The sequence below is a fragment of the Rhinatrema bivittatum genome, chromosome 2 (genome assembly GCF_901001135.1).
Source record: "Rhinatrema bivittatum chromosome 2, aRhiBiv1.1, whole genome shotgun sequence".
NCBI lineage: Eukaryota > Metazoa > Chordata > Amphibia > Gymnophiona > Rhinatrematidae > Rhinatrema > Rhinatrema bivittatum.
In genome coordinates, this window is record NC_042616.1 from 80,332,601 (window position 1) to 80,352,355 (window position 19,755).

Here is a 19,755-nt window from a genome sequence, read left to right on the forward strand (position 1 = left end):
GCAGTTGAGGGAATTTTTGAATGCTAGAGCAACAGTCCCTGCAATTAATTAATAGATTATGTGTGGTGGTATATTATAATGCGTTAAGGGGGTAATTTTCAAAGGAGTTACGTGCATAAATGTAGCTACTATTGTAGCAATTTTCAAAAGCCATTTACTCACGTAAAGTGCACTTATGCGAATAAATCCTATGGACAATTCAATGGCATATATTGTAGCAATTTTCAAAAGCCCACTTACTCGAGTAAAGTGCAATTACACGTGTAAAACCCAGTTTTACGCATGTAAATGCTTTTTAAAATCAGACCCATAATGTGTACAAATATAACACCGGTAGAACTTATACCAACAAACCTTTCTTACTCCTCTGTTGAGGGAAGTACAACTGTGAACATAATCAGAGCACAACTATCTACAGAACCTCCACCTAATGTTACACTTGCTGATCTTTGGGGATTGATATCAAAACTAGATTTGAATGTTTCACAGGTGAATGCACATCGTTTCCCACGGTTTGGGCCGATTTTTTTTCGGCTGTCACGAACCGAAAAAAAACCCCCCACCCCAACCCTTCAGATTTAATTTCCTACAATCCCCCACCCTCCCGACCCCCCGAAAACTTGCCTAAAGTCCCTGGTGGTCACATGGTAGGAGCAATGGACGGCCGGCGCCATCTTAAAAAATGGCGCGGGCCATCCATTGATCCTACCATGTGACAGAGGCTGGCAAATGGCACCAATAGCCCTGGCAAAATACAGTTTAATATGGACAAGTGAAAGGTGGCACACATAGGGGAAAGTCATCTAAATCTGTAGTTAGACAATGTTAGGTCTCATTCTAGTAATCACCACCCTGGAAAAGGATGTGTTACTGTGGACAATATGTTGAAATCCATGGCCCAGTGTGGGCGGTGGTAGTCAAAAAGAAAACAGAATGCCAAGAATTATTAGGAAAAGAACAGAAAATATTGCCCCCTCCCCATTTCACCCTCACTCAACTACCTAGTATTCCTTTTACCCTTTCTGCATTACTCCTACTCCCCCTGCTCCAATCCCCCTACATTTTACTCCACCCCCCACCCCCCCCTTCCCCGTCAATGACGCCCCCCTCTTCCTGACCCCCCTTCCTTTAACATCCTTGTCTTCCCCCCAACTATGCTTTCTCATCCCATCCCCATCCTCAAACACTACTCCACCACTTATCGTGCCCTTCAGCCTAATACCTCCCAGGAGCAATGCAGATCTCTGCTCCCCATCATGATCTCCCCCCTCACCCAACTAATTGGCCTCAGCACCTTCACCATCCTCCTCCTAAATGTGCAATCCATTGTTAAAAAAGCCATATTGCTCAATTATATCCTCACTGATGATAACCCTGACATCTGCGCCATCACTGAATCATGGCTAAAGGATTCTGACTCGGTCCTACTGAACCAACTCCCAACCGACCTGTACAACATCTTCTCTATCCCTAGACTTAAAAAAAGAGGAGGAGGCCTTCTTCTTGCTGCCAAAAAGAAGTTCAGTCTAACCCTGCAACCCATTTCCCCCCACCCCAGAAACTGGAAATCGGACTATTTAAATCCCCCCCCCCTTCAAATCTGCCTTTATTACGCTCTTCCCAGGCTCCTTGAAAACAACCCATCTCCCCTGATTGAATACATTACCAAACACCTTGACATAAACGCACCTGCAATTATCCTCGGTGATTTTAATCTCCACGTCGACACTGTACCATTATCATCATCCTGTCACTCCCTACTGGCATCCCTGAATGCCCTTGGATTCAAGCAAATAATCTCTAACCCCACATACAAGGCCACACTCTTGATCTCATCTTCACCAACCCCCTGATCCAACCCGACCCCCCCCCCCCCCCCCCCCCCACACACACACACACACACACACTTGCAAACCCATCCCCTGGTCCGGCCATTTCCACATTGAAACCACCTGCTCCATAAAAAATACACCCACTCCCACACTCACCAAGAAAACCATTCATTTCCGCCGACCATGCAAAACCGATGACCTCATCGCAGCCCTCTCTTGCGAGCTTTCCAAACTAGACCTATCTGACACAGAATCCGCACTCTCCTCCTGGTCTCAACTTACCAACACTGTCGCCAACAACGTCTGCCCTACACATACTCATGAAATTAACCCTGCAAACACAAAAAAGAAACCCTGGTACACCCCCGAACTCAAAACCCTGAAATAAAATCTCAGGAAACTAGAAAAAAATGGCATAAAGAACAATCCCCTGCCTTACAGGCCAAGTTCCGATCCCATCTCCACACCTACCGAGAAGCCATTGACAAGACAAAAAGGGATTTTTACACCCAAAAAATTCATAAACTTCAATTTAATGCTCGAGCCCTCTTTGAATTTGTATCCACTTTAACTAAAACTACTCCCACCCTCTCCCCTGACACCGATAACAAAGCCAAATGCGAAGAACTCGCCCTATACTTCCACATTAAAATAGAAAAAATCATGGCGCGCTTCCCCCCCTCCTTCACTCCCACTTATACCCCAATAACAAACACCACTTTCACTATGCCAATGCCCACTACATCCCAAGCACTTAACACCACTGCAGTACTTAAGTCATTTGAGACTACGATACCTATGAAGATTGAATCCATCCTCAAGAAAATCAAACCCGTAGTGCACCCCTCAGATGCCATCCCCACCCAATCCCTCCTCACTACCCTAACATTATCTCTGAACCTATATCCAATATCATCAATTGCTCCATATCACCTGGCATTGTCCCAAACCAACTCAAACAAGCCGTAATAAAACCCATTTTAAAAAAAACCCTCCCTTGACTCTTCCGACCCTGCCAACTACCACCCCATCTCCAACCTTCCCTTTTTATCTAAAATCCTAGAAAAAAACTATTAATCGGCAGCTAACAGACTACCTAAACGCTCATCACATCCTTTTCCCCTCCCAATATGGATTTCACAGACACCACAGCACTGAAACTCTTCTTATCTCCCTCTCTGACTATATCCTGAAAGCCCTCGACAAAGGCCAATCATACATCCTGGCCTTCCTGGACATATCCTCAGCATTTGATATGGTCAACCACCACATCCTAATTGAACGCCTAAAAGGAATCGGCATATCCGGCTCCTCCCTCCACTGGTTCCAATCATACCTACCCAACAGGCAATACAGAGTAAAAATTGGGCACTGTGAATCCAAACCAATCAACCTGTCGCAAGGTGTACCTCAAGGCTCCTCACTGTCTTCTACCCTCTTCAATATATACCTCCTTCCCCTCTGCCAACTCCTATCCAACCTTGGTCTTCCACACTTCTTATATGCAGATGACATTCAGATCCTCATACCTATTACCGATACCTTACCCAAGGCCATGAAGACTTGGGAATTGGCCCTCGCAGCCATTATCACCCTGCTCTCGGACAACTACCTTGCGCTCAACACCTCAAAAACAGAGCTCCTAATCATCTCACCGCACTCTAACCACCTCATATCTCCCTTACCCAACACACCAACACCCTCCCCCACCTTTTCCCAACATGTTCGTAGCCTCAGCGTCACCCTAGACAACCATTACAACCTAAAAAAGTTCATTAACGCCACCTTAAAAGGCAGCTTTTTCAAGTTCCACATGCTGAAAAAACTTAAACCTCTCCTACATCTAAATGACTTTCGCAACTTTCTTCAAGCCACTATCCTATCCAAAGTTGATCACTGTAATTCTATCCTCCTAGGCCTTCCAAAAAATTCTATCCAACCCCTGCAGATGCTCCAAAATTCTGCCGCCCACCGATCCGACCATATCACCCCTGTCCTCAAACACCTACACTAGTTGCCAATCACATCCCAGATAATATACAAGTCCCTCATTATCATCCATAAATCCCTCCACAACCATGACATTAACTGGTTCAATGAACACCTCCGCTTTCACACCCCCAACAGACCCACCAGAACACAGTATCTGTCTACTCTGCACACACCCTCGCCTAAACTAACAAAACTGATAACCACCAAAGAACGTGCCCTCTCCCTCGCAGGGCCTGTTCTTTGGAACAACATGCCCCCCAGTCTTCGCCAGGAATTGTGTCCAAAAAAATTCAAACAGAACCTCAAGACCTGGCTCTTTAAACAGGCATTCACCTGAACCCTCTCATCCACTACCCCCATCCCCCCCAATACATCCTCCTCTCCCTCCTCCGTGATTCCTCTCCCTCGAAATCCTCTCACCTCACTGATAATACCTTTCCTCGCAGCTCATCTACCTTGCAGTTAACCCCTAACACCTTTCAGAATACCCCTTAACACCCTGATAATCTCCTTCCATGCAGATCAACTACCAAGCCGATCAACTACCAAGCAGATAAATCCTAAACTCTCTGTTAAATCCTAAACTCTCTGTTAAATCATACCTCGATCTCCCTTACTGTAATCCCAAATGATTGTATTTCCCGCCTCTAGACCACAATGTATCCTCCTGAACATAATTAACCTTCCCTTCAAGGTTCTCCTTATGTACACATGTCATTGCTCCCCACGTCTGAATGTATTTCAGTGAATCTATATTATTATCTTTGTCCCCCGTCCCCCCCGCGTGAATTTCATGCTATTCGTACATAGTTAATCAGTTTGCTGTTACTCTCTCTGTTTTTTTGTAAAGCCTGTTGCTTCGACATGTTTTCTTCCTCCCCCGCGTGAAACTCATGCTTTTATTACTTGGTTACTCAGTTTGCTGTTACCCCCTGCGTTTACTGTAAAGCCTGGAGCTGCGTTTTGTTACCTGTAAACCGTGGTGAAGTTCCCAACGTGCCCCGGTATATAAAAATACTTAAATAAATAAATATATTGTTTCATGGTGAGACTGCATCTAGAATACTGAATGCAGTTCTGGTTGCCATATTTTAACAAAAGATATAACAGACCTGGAAATGGTTCAGATAAGGGTGACCAAAATGATAAAGGGAATGAAACAGATCCCCAGTGAGGACAGTCTTAAGGATGTTATGACTGTTCAGCTTGGTGAATAGACAGCTGAGGGGAGATATAATAGAGGTCTATAAAATCATGAGTAGAATAGAATGTGTAAATGCAAATCAGTTATTTACTCTCAAAAAATACAATGACTAGGGGACACTCTATGAGGTTAGTAAGTAGCACATTCAAAACAAATTGTAGAAAATTCTTTTTCACTCAATGCACAATTAAGCTCTGGAATTCGTTGCCAGAGGATGTGGTAGAGGCAGTTAGCATAGCTGGGTTTAAAAAAGGTCTGGACAAGTTCTTGGAGGAAATACCCATAAACTGTTATTAACCAGGTAGACTTGAAGAAAGCCACTGCTTGTCCCTGAGTGTAAGCAGCAGACCATGAAATATATTATTTGGGATCCTGCCAGATACCTGTGACCTGGATTGGTTACTGTTGGAAACAGGATACCGTTTTGATGGATACTTGGCAGTTTTTATGTTCTCAGCAGCCAATGATGTCAGGAGCAAGGGCCTTGGGATCCCCTCCCCAGGGGCCAGTCACTTGGATCTCACTTGGATCTCAGGTTCTCCACCCTGGAGCCCATGATCCCCTCCTCGGGGCCCAGGAGGAGGAGGAAGCAGAGACAAGTATGGGTGGCCTGGGATTCCCTTCTCCAGGGGCTAGTCACTGTTGGTCTAAGGAATCCCTTCTGCTATCTATATACGGTAAATAGAAAAATAAAATTTGCAAAGGGATTTATGTAGTTTGCAGTAGTTTACGAGAACAACTAGGATGAAGGAGTTTACTGCTATTTAGTTTAGCATAGCTGGAGCGATAACTACACCTTGGATGTGTGACTTAATGTTCGTGAAACCATCTCATGGTTTTAGATGTCTTATCAAGAAATAATTACTTTCTGGTAGAGTTTTCAGCTGTCAGAATAGGGTCATAAGGGTTTGAATCTTGTGGGAGTAGCTAAAAGCCCCATTTGTAACCCAAATCTGGCTTGGTTATTCATGGCAGCTCAGAGAAGCCTTTAAAATTAACCTTTTTTTTTTTTTTATAAGCAGACTGAAGCACAGGAGTGATTTAAAAACGAAAACAAAAAGTAAGGTACCTGGTAGGGGAGGGAGGTGCGCCAAACTTCTCTATCCACCCTCCAGCCTGTCCCCACCATCGTCTCTCCCCTCATCAGGCCCTAGCTCACCTTTTTGCTGCTGCCACCCCTCCCCCATTCTGCTCCTCTTCCTCTGGGCAGCGGGAGAGTGAGGATGCATAGCTCCTGGGCCATGATCAGCCAAAGGGTTCTTCCTTGCCATAGCAGGGGGCACCCTGACTCCCGGGGCTCCATCCGCCAGGCTTCCTTCTCCGACATGGGCTTAAGGTTACCATTCCCTCTAAAGCCCAACAAGCACCAATATTAGGGGATGCACGAGCATGTCCGGCTGGTGCGTGCCGAGAGGGTTTTAAAAATCAGTGGCATGTGCGCGTGCATGCCGCTGTGCGCACCAATAAACAGTTTCAAAAAAGGGACGGGGGCGTGGGAATTCCGGGATTTACATTTGGGTGTAAATACGTACACGCACTGGCGCGCACACAGAGTCCCCTGCTGCCTAACTCTACTTCTGCTGTGGATGGCGTGAAAGTTGTAAAACAAAAAGGTACAGGCAGATCAGTGAGGATTTAAAGGTCAGGGTTAACAAAGGAGAAGGGAGGCTATTAAACTAGGGGTTCTGGAAGTACTATCCCTTAATAGGGTGAAATGGGAACAAACTGGGAAAACGGCCAATGGCGTCGGCGCACGTTGCTTTTAAAATGGCCCCCATTACGTGGTAGAAGTGATATCTGCGCACACAGGCGCGTGTCCACTTAAAATTGCGGTCAGACTATTTCATAACGTGCGCGCATATACACTCGTATGTTATAAAATAGCCACGCCCATGGGCACAGGCCGATGAGTGCGCACACACGTGTGCCTGGACACCGCTATGAAAGTTACTGTCACAGTTTTTCAAAAGTTTGAGGGAAATCTGGCTAAGGCGGAGGTGCAACAGCTGCAAGAGCCTGGGCAGATTGATCGACCACATCCATCTGCACCTGTGCCAAGATGGCAGGTCAAGAAAACAGTGCCGGGTCGATTTGTCCCTCCTGACTCAGTACAAAATCACCCCGTCTGGGATCAGGGTTTTTATATTCTGGAAAAAAAAAGAAGGTGCTGGTACTCCCGTACAGGGCTGTCCTTGGATGCAGGATGGAAGGGGGCTAGATTGTAACCCCATGGAATAGGGACTGTCCATTATGTGTCTCGGTACAGCACTGCCTCCATCTGGTAAGCACTATGCAAATAACGATGATGATACTGATGATCTAATCCTGATACCTTCAGGTCGTGGTCAGATGGGATCTGGAGAGGAGTTCATTTTAGATCTGAACTAGCATCACTGCTAATAACCGACCGAGTGACTGATATAATTCTACTAATGTCTTGTATATTTTCTCTCTTCTTTCCTGCAGCTTAACCCACAACATGAGTGATAAAGGCTTTCCAAATATTAGCAGAAAACCAGGGTTACAGATATGGAGCATAGAGGTAAGATGGCACGCGTGTGCTTTATCACAACTCGATGTCTTGTGTTAATCCTTCCTTGAATCTGGTATTTCCGTAGCATGTACGCAGCTGCATATATAATCAGCGCTATATAATTATGATGGTAAATGCCATCGATTGCTTAGTACCATGGCACCGCATAAGTGCATTTCACTTTATAAAAGGATGTATGTCATTTTTCTTTAGTTGTGATCAAAATGCATTTTTAGTTTCAATTGGAAAAAAAAAAAAAAGAGGTGGAGTGGGTGTGCTGTGTTGATAGAGCGGTCATGCAGAAATAGAAATGTATTCTTTAAATTCCAAAGGGGCCAGGTAATCTGAGGCTAGGTGCTGCAGTTGAGCCAAATTCAGCCTGTGATTGCACATTCATGAAGGGGATGATGCATGTAACACAGAAACATAGAATACGATGGCAGGTAAGGAGGAACTGCTCAATTGAATTCCCGTTACCTTGACATAAGCCCCAGCTGATGTCGGTCCTTCTCTTCAAAAGGATATTCTGTACTTATTCCATGCCTTTTCATTTCTGTTACTATTTTTTTTTCTTATCACCACCGGGGAGGCTGTTTCATGCATCCATGATAACTTTCCGTGAAGAAATATTTTATAATCTTATATCTGAGTTTATCCCTCCCCCCCCCCCCTCTTTAAGCCTCATTTCATGATGACTCCCAAAATTTCCTTTGCACTGAAAATGGTTTGCTTATTGTGTTTATTTATACCTGAGAGGTATCAGACGGTTTCTATCATATCTCCTCTCCTCTCTTCTCCTCTAGGGTCTACATAGTTAGGTCTTTAAATCCCTTTCCTAGACCCCCTCCACTTTGCCTCTATGATTTCAGAGGACTGGACACAGCAGGTGGTGCCTCAATGACGTCCTGTATCACCTCCATTTTTTAAAACTGGTTATGCCTCTCTCTATACATCCTAGCCTTCCTCTGGCTCTGGCCACTGCCTTCTCACATTGTTTCGTTAATCTGAGATCAGCAGACACCATCGCCCTAGATTTCTCTCCTAGTTAGTGCACATCGGTATCTCATCGACCATTCCCTGCCACTCCATCAGTGCGTGTACCCCAAATGCATGCTTTCTTTTGCACTGAAGCTCAGCTGCCAAGCACTCGACTACTCCACGAGTTTTCTTAGATTACACTTCATTCTGTCCTACTCCCTCAGAGGTGGCCGCTCTGTTACAGGTCTTCGTGCCATCTCTAGAAAGGCCCCTGTGCATTATCCCTTGCAAAGATAATGAACAGACCTGGGCTCAAGACCAAGCCCTGAGGCACTTCCCTAATCATCCTTCTCTCCTCCGAGTGAGCTCCATTTACTGTCACCCTCTCTTTCTACCTCATAAACCAATTTCTCATGCAGTGAACAATCTTAGTGCCCAGACCCGGGCTACTCAGTTTATGTATGAGGCTCTTATGTGGGATGGTATGAAAATAATTGCTGAAATTCAAAAATAACTGCATCCAGTCTACATCCCTGATCCAACAACTCTGCTCACCCAGCTGAAGAAATCTGTGTCAAACCAATCTGATCATCTCCCTCTGATAAAGCCATGCTGCATTGTATCCTAGAACCCACTGGATTCAGGATTCTTCGCTATCCTTTTCTTCAGTAGAGCCTCTATTACTTTTCCCATCACTGACCAGCTTAGCGTTCCCAGTTTATTCCACATTACCACTTTTACAAAGAGGGACAACATCAGCTTTTCTTCCTTCTCCAAAAATGGATTGAAAAGATCCTTCAATGGACCCGCCGGAATCTCTCTGACCTCCCTTAAAATCCTAGGATGTGCTCTGTCCGGCCTCACACCTTTGTCCACTTTCCGTTTTGCTAGTTCCTCACAAACCCTCTCTTCTTCAAATGGCATGGCATCTGTATTCCTGAGCACCATTGATAGTCCTTGTCCCATCTCTTATTCAGTAAATGCGGAATGAAAAAATTAGGTTAATATTTCCATGTTTTCCTTGTCACCTTCCACACATTCATCCTTTTCTCCTTTCAGTCTTACAATCTCTTCCTTTCCTCCTTTCCCTGACGACCCTGTCATACCTTTCCCTATTTAACCTCCTTAGCTATCTTATCCATTCTTCATGCCTTGCCCATCCTGACTACATTTCATGCTTCTGTTTTAGCTTTTATACATATTCTTTCCTCTCAGCGGCGGATTCCCGATGAAGACTGGCCTGGGGATTCGCCGCCCAGGCCAGCCCAGGAGATACGACGTGGTCTGCCGAGTGTGGCTCTGTCACGGCCGTGCTTGGCAGACCAAGTGACTAGCGCGACCGGCCCACTGGGGGCTGCATGATCTCCCGATAGGCCAATCCGCCCCTGTTTCCTATCCTTCTTCTGAGATTCCTTGTACCTTCTGGGTGCTGATTTTTTTTCAGCCACCTCCTTAGAGAACCATACAGCCTTTTTCCTCTCACTTTTATTTTACATTTTATTTTTATTTTATTGATTTATATTCTGTTTTTCCAGGTACTTCAAAGTGGATTACATTTCCTCTAAAGTGTGGTGTTTTAACACTTCACTACTGGGTCAGGATCAATTTTGTGAGATGTTAGCAAAAGCCTAACACATAGATCTGTTGCCCTATCTATAGCTGCTTTTAGTTTAGAGCACTGTTCTCCTATTTCAAAATCTTTTTTTTTTTTACCCAGCCAGCTCCTCGTTAAGCTACTTCCCCATTTGAACAAAGCCGGTACTGTTGAAGACCAGGACTCTTACTTTTGTGTGCTCTCTCTCTGATTTACACATTAAACAGCACTATCTAATGATCGCTGGAGCTCAGGTGGCCATGCAGCTGGACATTAGAAACACTTTCCCTGTTTGGGAATATCAGGTCCAGTATCGCCATCTCGTTCCTGATGTTCTGTTACTATGTGTCTGAGGAGTGCCTCTTGAAGGGAATCCAGGATCTCTGGGTACTTCTACTACTAATCATCATTTCTAAAGCGCTACTAGTCATATGCGGTGCTGTGCAGACCCTTCTCCATGGAGCTTACAATCTAGTGAAGACAAACGTGCATGACAAACAAGAATGTAGTGAAAATATATTTATTATAGAGAAGTGGTTAAGATTTGAAAACGGCCTCAAAAAGTTGAGTTTTTAGACTGGATATGAATATGGCCAGAGAGGGAGGTCAACGCACCGACTCAAGCTGTTTATTCCCAGCTTATTGCACAGCAGGGTATACACTGCAGAGTCGGGAGCTGGCTGTCAATGAGACGGGCATAGATAAGAATGACTTGCCCAATGAACAGAGTTCCTGAGGAAGAGTGAAGGGGGAGAGAAGAGAAGATAGGTAATGTGGAGCTGCAGAATGAATGCATTTATAGGTGAGAATAAGAAGCTTGTACTTCTAAGTGATTCTGCAGATGCATGCTCCAATCCAAATCTGGCAGATTATAATCTCCCACCGGCAATACCTCTCCCTTCACTGCAGTCCCTGTGAAAGTCTTGGTCTAGGACTTCTATCTGGCTCTTCTGCCTGTGCTAGAGGTCCATAGATCACTCTGGAGTAGATTGAAGTACCATGGCATATTCCCTTTCCAAGGTGATTCATAGTGTTTGCTCCTTTCCTCATAACCCCTGCATTTCAATTGCTTTTATGTGATATTTTATATAAAGTGCTACTCTACCCTCTTTTCTGCCTGCTTATATTACATTTATCAGATTAAAGCCCATAAGGACCCTGTCTCAGTAATGGGACTTATTGAGCTATGTATCTGTAGTAGCAACAATATAAATATCTGCCTTTGCCAATAGGGTTTGCAAGTCTGCAATTATATTGCCTAGTGTAAGAATATTTTTGATCTTAACCTTTTAGATATTTTATGTTTTCTTTGTTTCTTTCTGTATAACTTTATACTTTCTTCCCTGTTTTGTACAGATAGCTAATGAGGTACTTATCCTTGTGTTTTCCTTCATCAAACTCGTGTGCTTGATAGAGTGAGAGCACAATTCAATCAGCTTCTAGCTGCCACTTGCCTCATCTAGTTTAACCTCCTGCCAATGTGTGTTGGAAAGAATTCACTTAGGATCAATGTTCCCCTCTGAGACATACAGGCAATCTTTACAGTATAGTCTTTTACTATTTCATGTGTGACTTCAGTCCCCACTATATCTACTAGGTATGTGCATTTGTTTTGAACGAATGCGCAGTCCGCAACGTATAGGTCCCTATTTGTTGCATTTGTGGGTTCCCGAAACGTATGGCGAACCCCCATGAATGCAACGTATCATTAACGAATAAAACCTCCACCCTCCTGACTCCCCCAAGACTTGCCAAAAGTCCCTGGTGGTCCAGCAGGGGTCCTGGAGCGATCTCCTGCACTCGGGCTGTCGGCTGCCGGTATTCAAAATGGCGCCGATAGCCTTTGCCCTTCTATGTCACAGGGGCTAACTGTACCATTGGTCGGCCCCTGTCACTAGGTAGGAGCACAAAATGGAGTTGGCCGTCCATTGCTCCTACCATGTGACAGGGGACTATCCTGCGGCCCATTCCTCCTCCTGCACCCAGCGGCAGGGATGCCGCTGTCCAAGGTCCTGCCCCCTCCTCCTAAGGGGCGAGGCCACATCTCTCTTCCTCATTTAAAAGGCCCATGGCCGGATATGCTCCGGGCCCCACCTGGAACTCCTCCCTGGGTGTTTCCTTCTTCAGCCCTATTTAAGGGCCCTGTCTTCAGTCTAGCCTTGCCTTTGCAAGGGGCCTAGTCCTCCCTAGGACTTCTCTGCTTCCTGTTCCTGCTTGGCATTCCTTTCTTCGTGGGATCCCTCATTGTTATGTTCCTGGTCTCTTCACTGGATGTCCTTCGTCTTGTCCTGATGTCCGTCTTCCTTGAGATCCTGATGTGTCCTCTTTGAGGTTCCTGGTGTTCTGATTTTCTCCTTGTCCTGACGTTCTCTGTCTCTGATGTCCTCCGTCTCTGATGTCCTGATGTCCGCCCTGTCCTGCGTCTGTCCAAAGCTCCACACTGTCCCGTCCCTGTGTGGTCCACGACCAGCCTGACTGGGTTGTGTAGGGCGCGCAGTGGTCCAGTGGTCCGCGACCATCTCAGCTGGGGTGTATAGGGCGCTTGGTGGGATAACTTCATCCACCGGGGTTGAGGATCCTATAAGTCCTTCATCAGTCCTTCTCCGTGATCCAGAGTCCATTGATGTCCTTGCCTAGCTCTTCCTCGCTGTCTTCAGTGAGTGTCCTGGAAGTCAGAAGTGGATGTCCCGTGCCTTCACCATGGAGGCCTGATGTTTTAGCCTATCCTGTTATCCTCAACTTCTGTGGTCCTCGGATGTCCTGGTTCCGGATGTATTCTCCGACAGGCCAACTTCGGTGGAATCTTCAGATTCATTTTCCACACCAGGTCAGAAGTTCCAACTTCCTTCAAATGACCTGTCAGGTGCGTCGATCATGCCTGGTCCCCGAAGCTCAGTCCAAGGTAGTTGCTGCTTGGAGTCTGACCGGTTACCTCCAGCATCTGAGTTTTAACTCTTCTGTCATCTTCGCCAGTATCCTGAGTCTTTGTCTTCTCCAGAACCCTGAGTCTTTGTCTTCTCCAGCTCCGTTGTCTCCACTGTCCACGCTTGCCAGATGTCCTCTTCCACTTCTGCCTCCTGTCCAGCCTGCCACCTCTGCCATTAACCAGCAGCAGGTACGAAAGGGCTTGGAGTGGTCGGAGGACTTCTCAGAGACCAACCTTGCGTGGTTGGCCTCACGGAGGCCGTGCAAGTCGGTGGGGGCTTGGGCTTCTGCCTTTCACCCAGACGAGGTTTCATCTCACCTGCCTCAGCGCTTCTTCGGAGCTCCTCTCCCGGTTTGCTGAGGTCCAAGGGCACACCTACTCGTCCCAGTGCCAAGGCCCTTTGTGCGCAACAAATATCTCTGATGATTGAATTTTATGGGATCTTCTTGATTATCCCCGGTGCACTCAGATGTGAATGACTGTATACTGCCTGTATTATTTTCTAATGAACAAGTTATAAATGCAAATAAAAATGAAAGAACAATAAGATTGGTGAGTTAGAATGTATGGCATTATATGAGGCATTATATGAGGATAAATGCATTATAGGAATTTCAGAGATATGGTGGAAGGAGGATAACCAATGGGACAATGTGACTCCAGGGTATAAGTTTTCCTGGCTGCACGTGTTCTAGCTCCAATGATTTCACTACCTTGCCCAATGACGGTGAACAGCATGACTGAATCAAGCTCCTGTGCATCCATTTGCTCAGCCCAAAACACACCAGTATCACTGCAGGCCCCACTGATTGCAGGTTTTGTAATGCTGGCCTTCCCCATTACCTCTTGGATATCACTGAAAGGGAAAGCCTGACCACTCCTTGTCTCCAGCTTAGCTGCTTCATCCACAGCAGGAGAAGCAGACGGGCTCGGCAAGGAAGGATTGTCCAGCTGTAGTTGTTTTCTCTTTTACAGTGCTACCACCAATCTCTTCGGATCCTCCTGGAAAGATGTATCCATCACTTGGGTGAATAACCATCTGTTTAAAGGTACAAGTGGCTGAAGGGCCTCCACTCCATCCCACACTTATGCCAGGCCCCACCCCAATGTCTTTAAACAACAGGCCATCACAGTAGTAACAGTGAGTATTAACCGTCACCAGATACTGAACTACCTGGCAGTCAGAGCATCGACTGTCAGTGCAGTCTTGCCGCCTTGGTTAAGCCAAATACGTGGCCCAGTCCACTGACAAGGATCACAGTTTCGCTCACCCATCTGCTGCCATCACCTGTATGGCATAGGTTCCTTCTTTCAAAGATTTCAGTAGGCCTCCCTCACTGGAGTTACATGGTTTCGTTGGAAGATTCTCGGCCAAGCTGACTGATAAAAGTTGCACTGCTTTTACTTTCACCACCTCACTCAAGGAGTAAAGTATTGGAAAGTACATCAGTTGTTTAATAAGTATTTTGGTTGTTAAATGCAAGGGCGATCATTTGGTTCAGCTATCCTTTTGTAGTCAGGAGACTTGGCCTACAACTGCAATCTCTTGGCGCACACACCCATGCCACACAATCCCTCATTCTGTGGCTGAAATCGCAAACACGCATTGCTTGTTGTAAGTCGCATACTCTGTGGTGACATCAGCTACACAAATCGCATGCTTCGTCTTCTTTAGAACACATCCCTTCCTTCCAATGCTTGAGCATGGGAATGATCGCCATTTTGTTGTATGCTTTGTGGGGGGTTTTTGTTATCAAACTTCATGGTACATTGTACGTTCACCAAAGCTCCATTTCTTGTCGGAAACACGCAGTTGTACTTTTCCACACCCTCAAGCCCCATATTGGGTGCCATTTTATGTAACCCTTACTTGGGCGGTTTAGGTCCCAAGGGTACACAAATATATTTATTCTTCGGGGCTACTCCAGCTGCACTTTTCCCATACCTTTACTCTCTGTCTCAAGAGTGGAATCCTTTTTGTGGGGGTGAAACTCTTGCTTATGGCCCAGGCAGTGGTGTCTGTGTGTGTCTCTCTCTCTGTGGTGCTAGTGGCTTCATCTCAAGGGGTGAGATACTGGGACAAATCAGGCAGGACAAGGTACTGGTGTTAAATTAGATGTTTACTAATTACTTAACAATTACTGTAAATTGAAGTCCATTTTTCATAAGGGTGAATTTACAGCCGACTTATGTACAAAGTTGTTTTTCTCTTCTGGGTAGGTGTCCTTTTTCTCAGGTGTCTGGGTAAATCTTCCCATGGTGATTTTAAAGTGCACAAACTCTCCAAGTGGGCTAAATGGGAATCCTATTGGTGGGGGGCCTCCTCAAACATGGAAAAGTCCTATCTTTAGTCTAGTTTATTCACAATTGCCCAGCCTATCCTGGTCCCCTGGGCTAGAGATTCGATTGAGAAACCCCAAGATCTTGGTCCTTCTCCTCGATGTTGGTACTGGTCACTTCTCTTGTAAGAAAGGTCTTTGGAAATTGGGAGCTAGGCTAACCCAGCCCTGGAACCCAGTGGGGAGGGTGGAGTCGAAAAACCTCCCCACAAACAATATGCGAATACTGGTTGTCTGAATTCACAATTGTAATCTCTTGGGGTTCCTGCTGCTTCACTATCACTTGTGATTGCCTCATCTAGGGAGTAAATTAAGACTCACAGGGCTTTAGCCCTTGTCCTCTATATCTGGGGGAAAGCCTTCTCCAAAGGGTGCAAGGTTCAAGCAGGAGTCCCTTCTGAAAAAATCAGGATATATTTTGGCCATCAAAAATCATCACTGGTACTTGCCTCACCTAGGGAGTAGAATAGGCTCACAGGTCTTCAGCCCCTTCTCAGGAGTCCCAAAGGGAATCCAGAAAAAAATCTATCTCACTGTAAAAAATAGGAGGGAGATCCTATGGTAGGGAGTGCACAGCGAGAAATCTCCTCCGAACTAAAGTTCCTTATGAGGCAGGGATGCCTCACCAGAGAGTGAAAAAAAACTACATCCTCACTGCTCTGAAGCTAAATAAAAATAACACCACTGAACACTAAAATGGATACACTAAATAGGATGAGGTATCCATTCCAAACCCTCCAAGTTGGTAGGGGAAGAAAGGGATGGAAGGCTTATAGATGTAAAAGTTCTAAGCAGGCACCTAGAGCCATTGGTGGCTGACCCAAGGGGCGCCACAAGTAGAAATTACTTTTTCACTCAAAGTAATATCAAGCTCTGGAATCTGTTTTCAGAGGACGTGAGCAAGGCAGCTATCATAACATGGTTTAAAAGAGGTTTGGACAAGTTCCTGGAGGAAAAATCTATAACACACAATAAGCCAGGTAGACTAAGGATAGCTATTGCTATCTTTGGAAGTGAGAAATAGGAATTAGATCTACTTTATGGGATCTGTCAGGTACTTGCAACCTGGATTAGTAACTGAATTAGCCATAGGATGCTGGTTTAGATAGACCTTGGTCTGACCCAGCATGTTAATTCTTATGTTCTTTTATGATGGGTGTTCAATTCTGTCACCTCACCAGATGCTTTTGGGGTTCTATCTTCTAGCTCTATTGCTTTGAAAACATTTTGTATTGGTGTCATTTGTGGGTCGTGTCTCTAATTCATATCTTATTCTGGCAGAACTCACAATAATCCATTTACTCCTTGTCTTTCAAAACCATATGAAGGAAAGCTCCTTCAGTTCTGGCCACTTCCTCAATGAGTTGAGTTTATATAAGGCAATCAATAGGGCGACCTCAAAGCCTCCAGAAGGCTTATCTAAAGACTAAGGGGCCGGTGCAAAAAAAAGCAATGAAAGTGGGCGCTGAGTGTTCAGCGCCCGCTTTCCTAACACACCCTCAGGCACCTCTCCTGGGGGCGCCATGCAATATTTAAATTAGGAGTCGCGTTGTCAAGGAGGTGCTAGGGTTGATTGCATGCCCCTAGCGCCTCCTTAACAGCAGAAGCCCGGGAGTGCTCAGTTGTCCGCGGCTTTCTGCCAGTTTAGAAAAAGGATGCTAATCCCCTTATTGCATAAGGGGATTACGTTGTGCCTGCAGAACCCGCGTCCAACTGAGGGTTAAACAGTGTGCTCGACTGAGCGTGCTGTATTGCATTGACCCCTAAGGCTCCACAATTATTACACTGTATAACACTCAAGATATGTACTTTTTGAGGTTGATATTCTAAAAAGCTCTCCAGCTAACTTTCGGGCCGATGCAGTAAAGTGCGTTCAGGCCAAGCGCACTGTTAGCCCCCGGTTGGACGCGCATTTTCCACGCGTTATTTTTACCCCTTATACAGTGAGGGGTAATAGCGTGTGGAAAATGCGCCATCAACCCCCCCTTCCCGAAATTAATAGCGCCCACAACATGCAAATGCATATTGATTGGTCTATTAGCTATTCCCGCACGATACAGAAAGTAAAATGTGCAGCCAAGCCGCACATTTTACTTTCAGAAATTAACGCCTGGCAAAGGCAGGCGTTAATTTCAGCCGGCACCAGGAAAGTGTACAGAAAAGCAGAAAAAACTGCTTTTCTATACACCCTCCAACTTAATATCATAGTGATATTAAGTTGGAGGCCCCAAAAATAAAAAAAAAATTTAAATAAAAAAAAAATTTTAAATCTGCCCGTGGGTTGGAAAACGGATGCTCAATTTTGCTTGTGTCCATTTTCCGAACCTGTGGCTGTCAGCTGGTTCGAGAACCGACACCGGTAAAATTGAGCATCGGCTGACAAAACCCAATGACAGCCGCCACTTCTGTCAAAAAGGAGGCGCTAGGGACGTGCTAGTGTCCCTAGCGCCTCCTTTTACCGCGGACCCTGATTTGCATATTTTTTCTTTCTGAATCGTGTGCCCAGGAGAGTGGCCTGGGCGCGCGCCAGGAGAGCGGGCGCTCGTCCGCTCTCCCGCGGGTTTTTCTGTATCGGCCCGTTTGGGAGTTAGCCGTGCAAATCTTTGGGGTTAAAATGCTCTCCCCCTCCCCCACTCAGCAGGTAAATTTTATGCGCATAACTCACGCACACAAAATTTACCCAAATGAAAAGGAATGGGGCTGGAGGCATTCCCTGGATGCTGTTAAATTTTATGTGCTCAGTACATAAATATAAAAGCAGCAGTGTTGAGAATCACTGATGTCAGTGTTCCAACAACATGGAAAAGAAAAAAGACCATATTGTGTAAACCATTAAGAAACAAGGCTATTGTTATTGTAGTGGTTATTCAAGCTTTTAAGTCGCAGTGGGGCATGTCCTACTACTCTGTAGCAGAACAGTGTGTGCATGATTATTACTGGGCAATGCTACATTCAACAGCGACATCGGTGGACGGTTATTGCACACTGATGGAGACTCTAAAATAGGCATCAAGCCTGATGAGAAAATAATGGAACAATGGCAGTTAAGACCATTTTTTAGCTACCTGTTTCTGACTTATTAGACCAATGTTGTATAAATAGCAAATGTAACGCTTGCTGAAATTGGTATATAAAATATCAGTGCCAGTTTTCAAATGCGCTATTTCTTTTTTTATATGTTGTCAAATTAATTTAGCTTACTCAAAAAAGCTAGCTAGGTTTTAAATGGTCTCAACACCTGTATACTAGAGGTTTATAAAATGTAAGAGTGGGGTAGAATATAGTCTCGTGCACCCTAGAGAAAAAAAAAGACCTTTTTATTCAGTGGGTGTGTTCTTAATCCTTAAAACATAAGCAGTGCCGTGCTGGGTCCATCGAGCTGAGCTTTCTGTCTCTGACAGTGGCCAGAAGGGGATCCTAGGCAGTAACCAGCAGATCCCAAATCCACTCCACAGTGTTCATTCCCAGAGATAAGCAGTGGTTTTCCCAATTCTACCTGGCGAATAATGCTTTATGAACTTTACCTCCAGGAGCTTGTCTAAATCCCTTTTAATCCCAGCTATGCTAGATCCCTTGACCACATCCTCTGGCAACAAATTCCACAGCTGATTGTGCATTGAGTGAGAACATATTTTTTCTGCTTTGTTTTAGAACTGTTACCTGTTAATTTCATCCCTAGTCTTAGTACTATTTGAAAGGCTAAATAACTATACCCTAATTACCTGGTTCACCCTACTTTAAAATGTTATACACCTCTAGTATATCTCTTCTCAGTTGTCGCTTCTTCATACTGAAGAGCCCTAACTTATTTAGCCTTCCTTCATAAGAAAACTGTTTCATCTCCTTTACATTTTGTTTCCCTTCTCTGCATCTTTTCTAGTTGGGGTGGGAAGGGAAGGGTGGGAATAAGAGGGAGCAAGTGAATGTGAGGGGATGAGAAGGGGTGAGAGACTGAGAGGGAAGGGATGAAGGTGAGTGAGAGTGAGGGGGTGAGTGACTGGGAGGGAAGGGAGGTGAGAGTGAGGGAAGGGTGGTGAGTGACTGACAGGGAAGGGAAAGGGGGAATGAGGACGAGGAAGAGAGGTATGAGAAGAAGAGGGCATGTGTATGTGTGCAGAGCCCATCCTGCTGGTGGCTGACGGCCAGAATGAATGGAACCCATCTCACTGGCTGCTAAAGACAGGGGAGAGAGGCAGTTCCCCTGCATGAGTCAGAGAGTCAGTATGTGTGTGGAAGTACATGAGAGAGGGTGTGGGTGGGTGAAGGTTTCAGTGAGAGGCAGAGCCTGTATAAGTGTCAGTAAGAGCATATGTGACTAAAACCGTGTGTATGTATCAGTGAGAGCTAAAGGGTATGT

The 19,755-nt window shown here is 45.4% G+C and overlaps 1 protein-coding gene across 1 annotated transcript in view; it reads left to right on the forward strand.

The window, feature by feature from the left end:
- The window catches only part of VILL (villin like), a 195,916-nt gene that overhangs the window by 79,668 nt on the left and 96,493 nt on the right, over positions 1-19,755 (forward strand). Inside the window, exon 2 of the mRNA XM_029588369.1 lies at positions 7,495-7,570. Coding sequence (XP_029444229.1) covers positions 7,508-7,570 — 63 coding nt within the window. The 5' untranslated portion in view covers positions 7,495-7,507. The remainder of the gene's footprint in view (positions 1-7,494; positions 7,571-19,755) is intronic.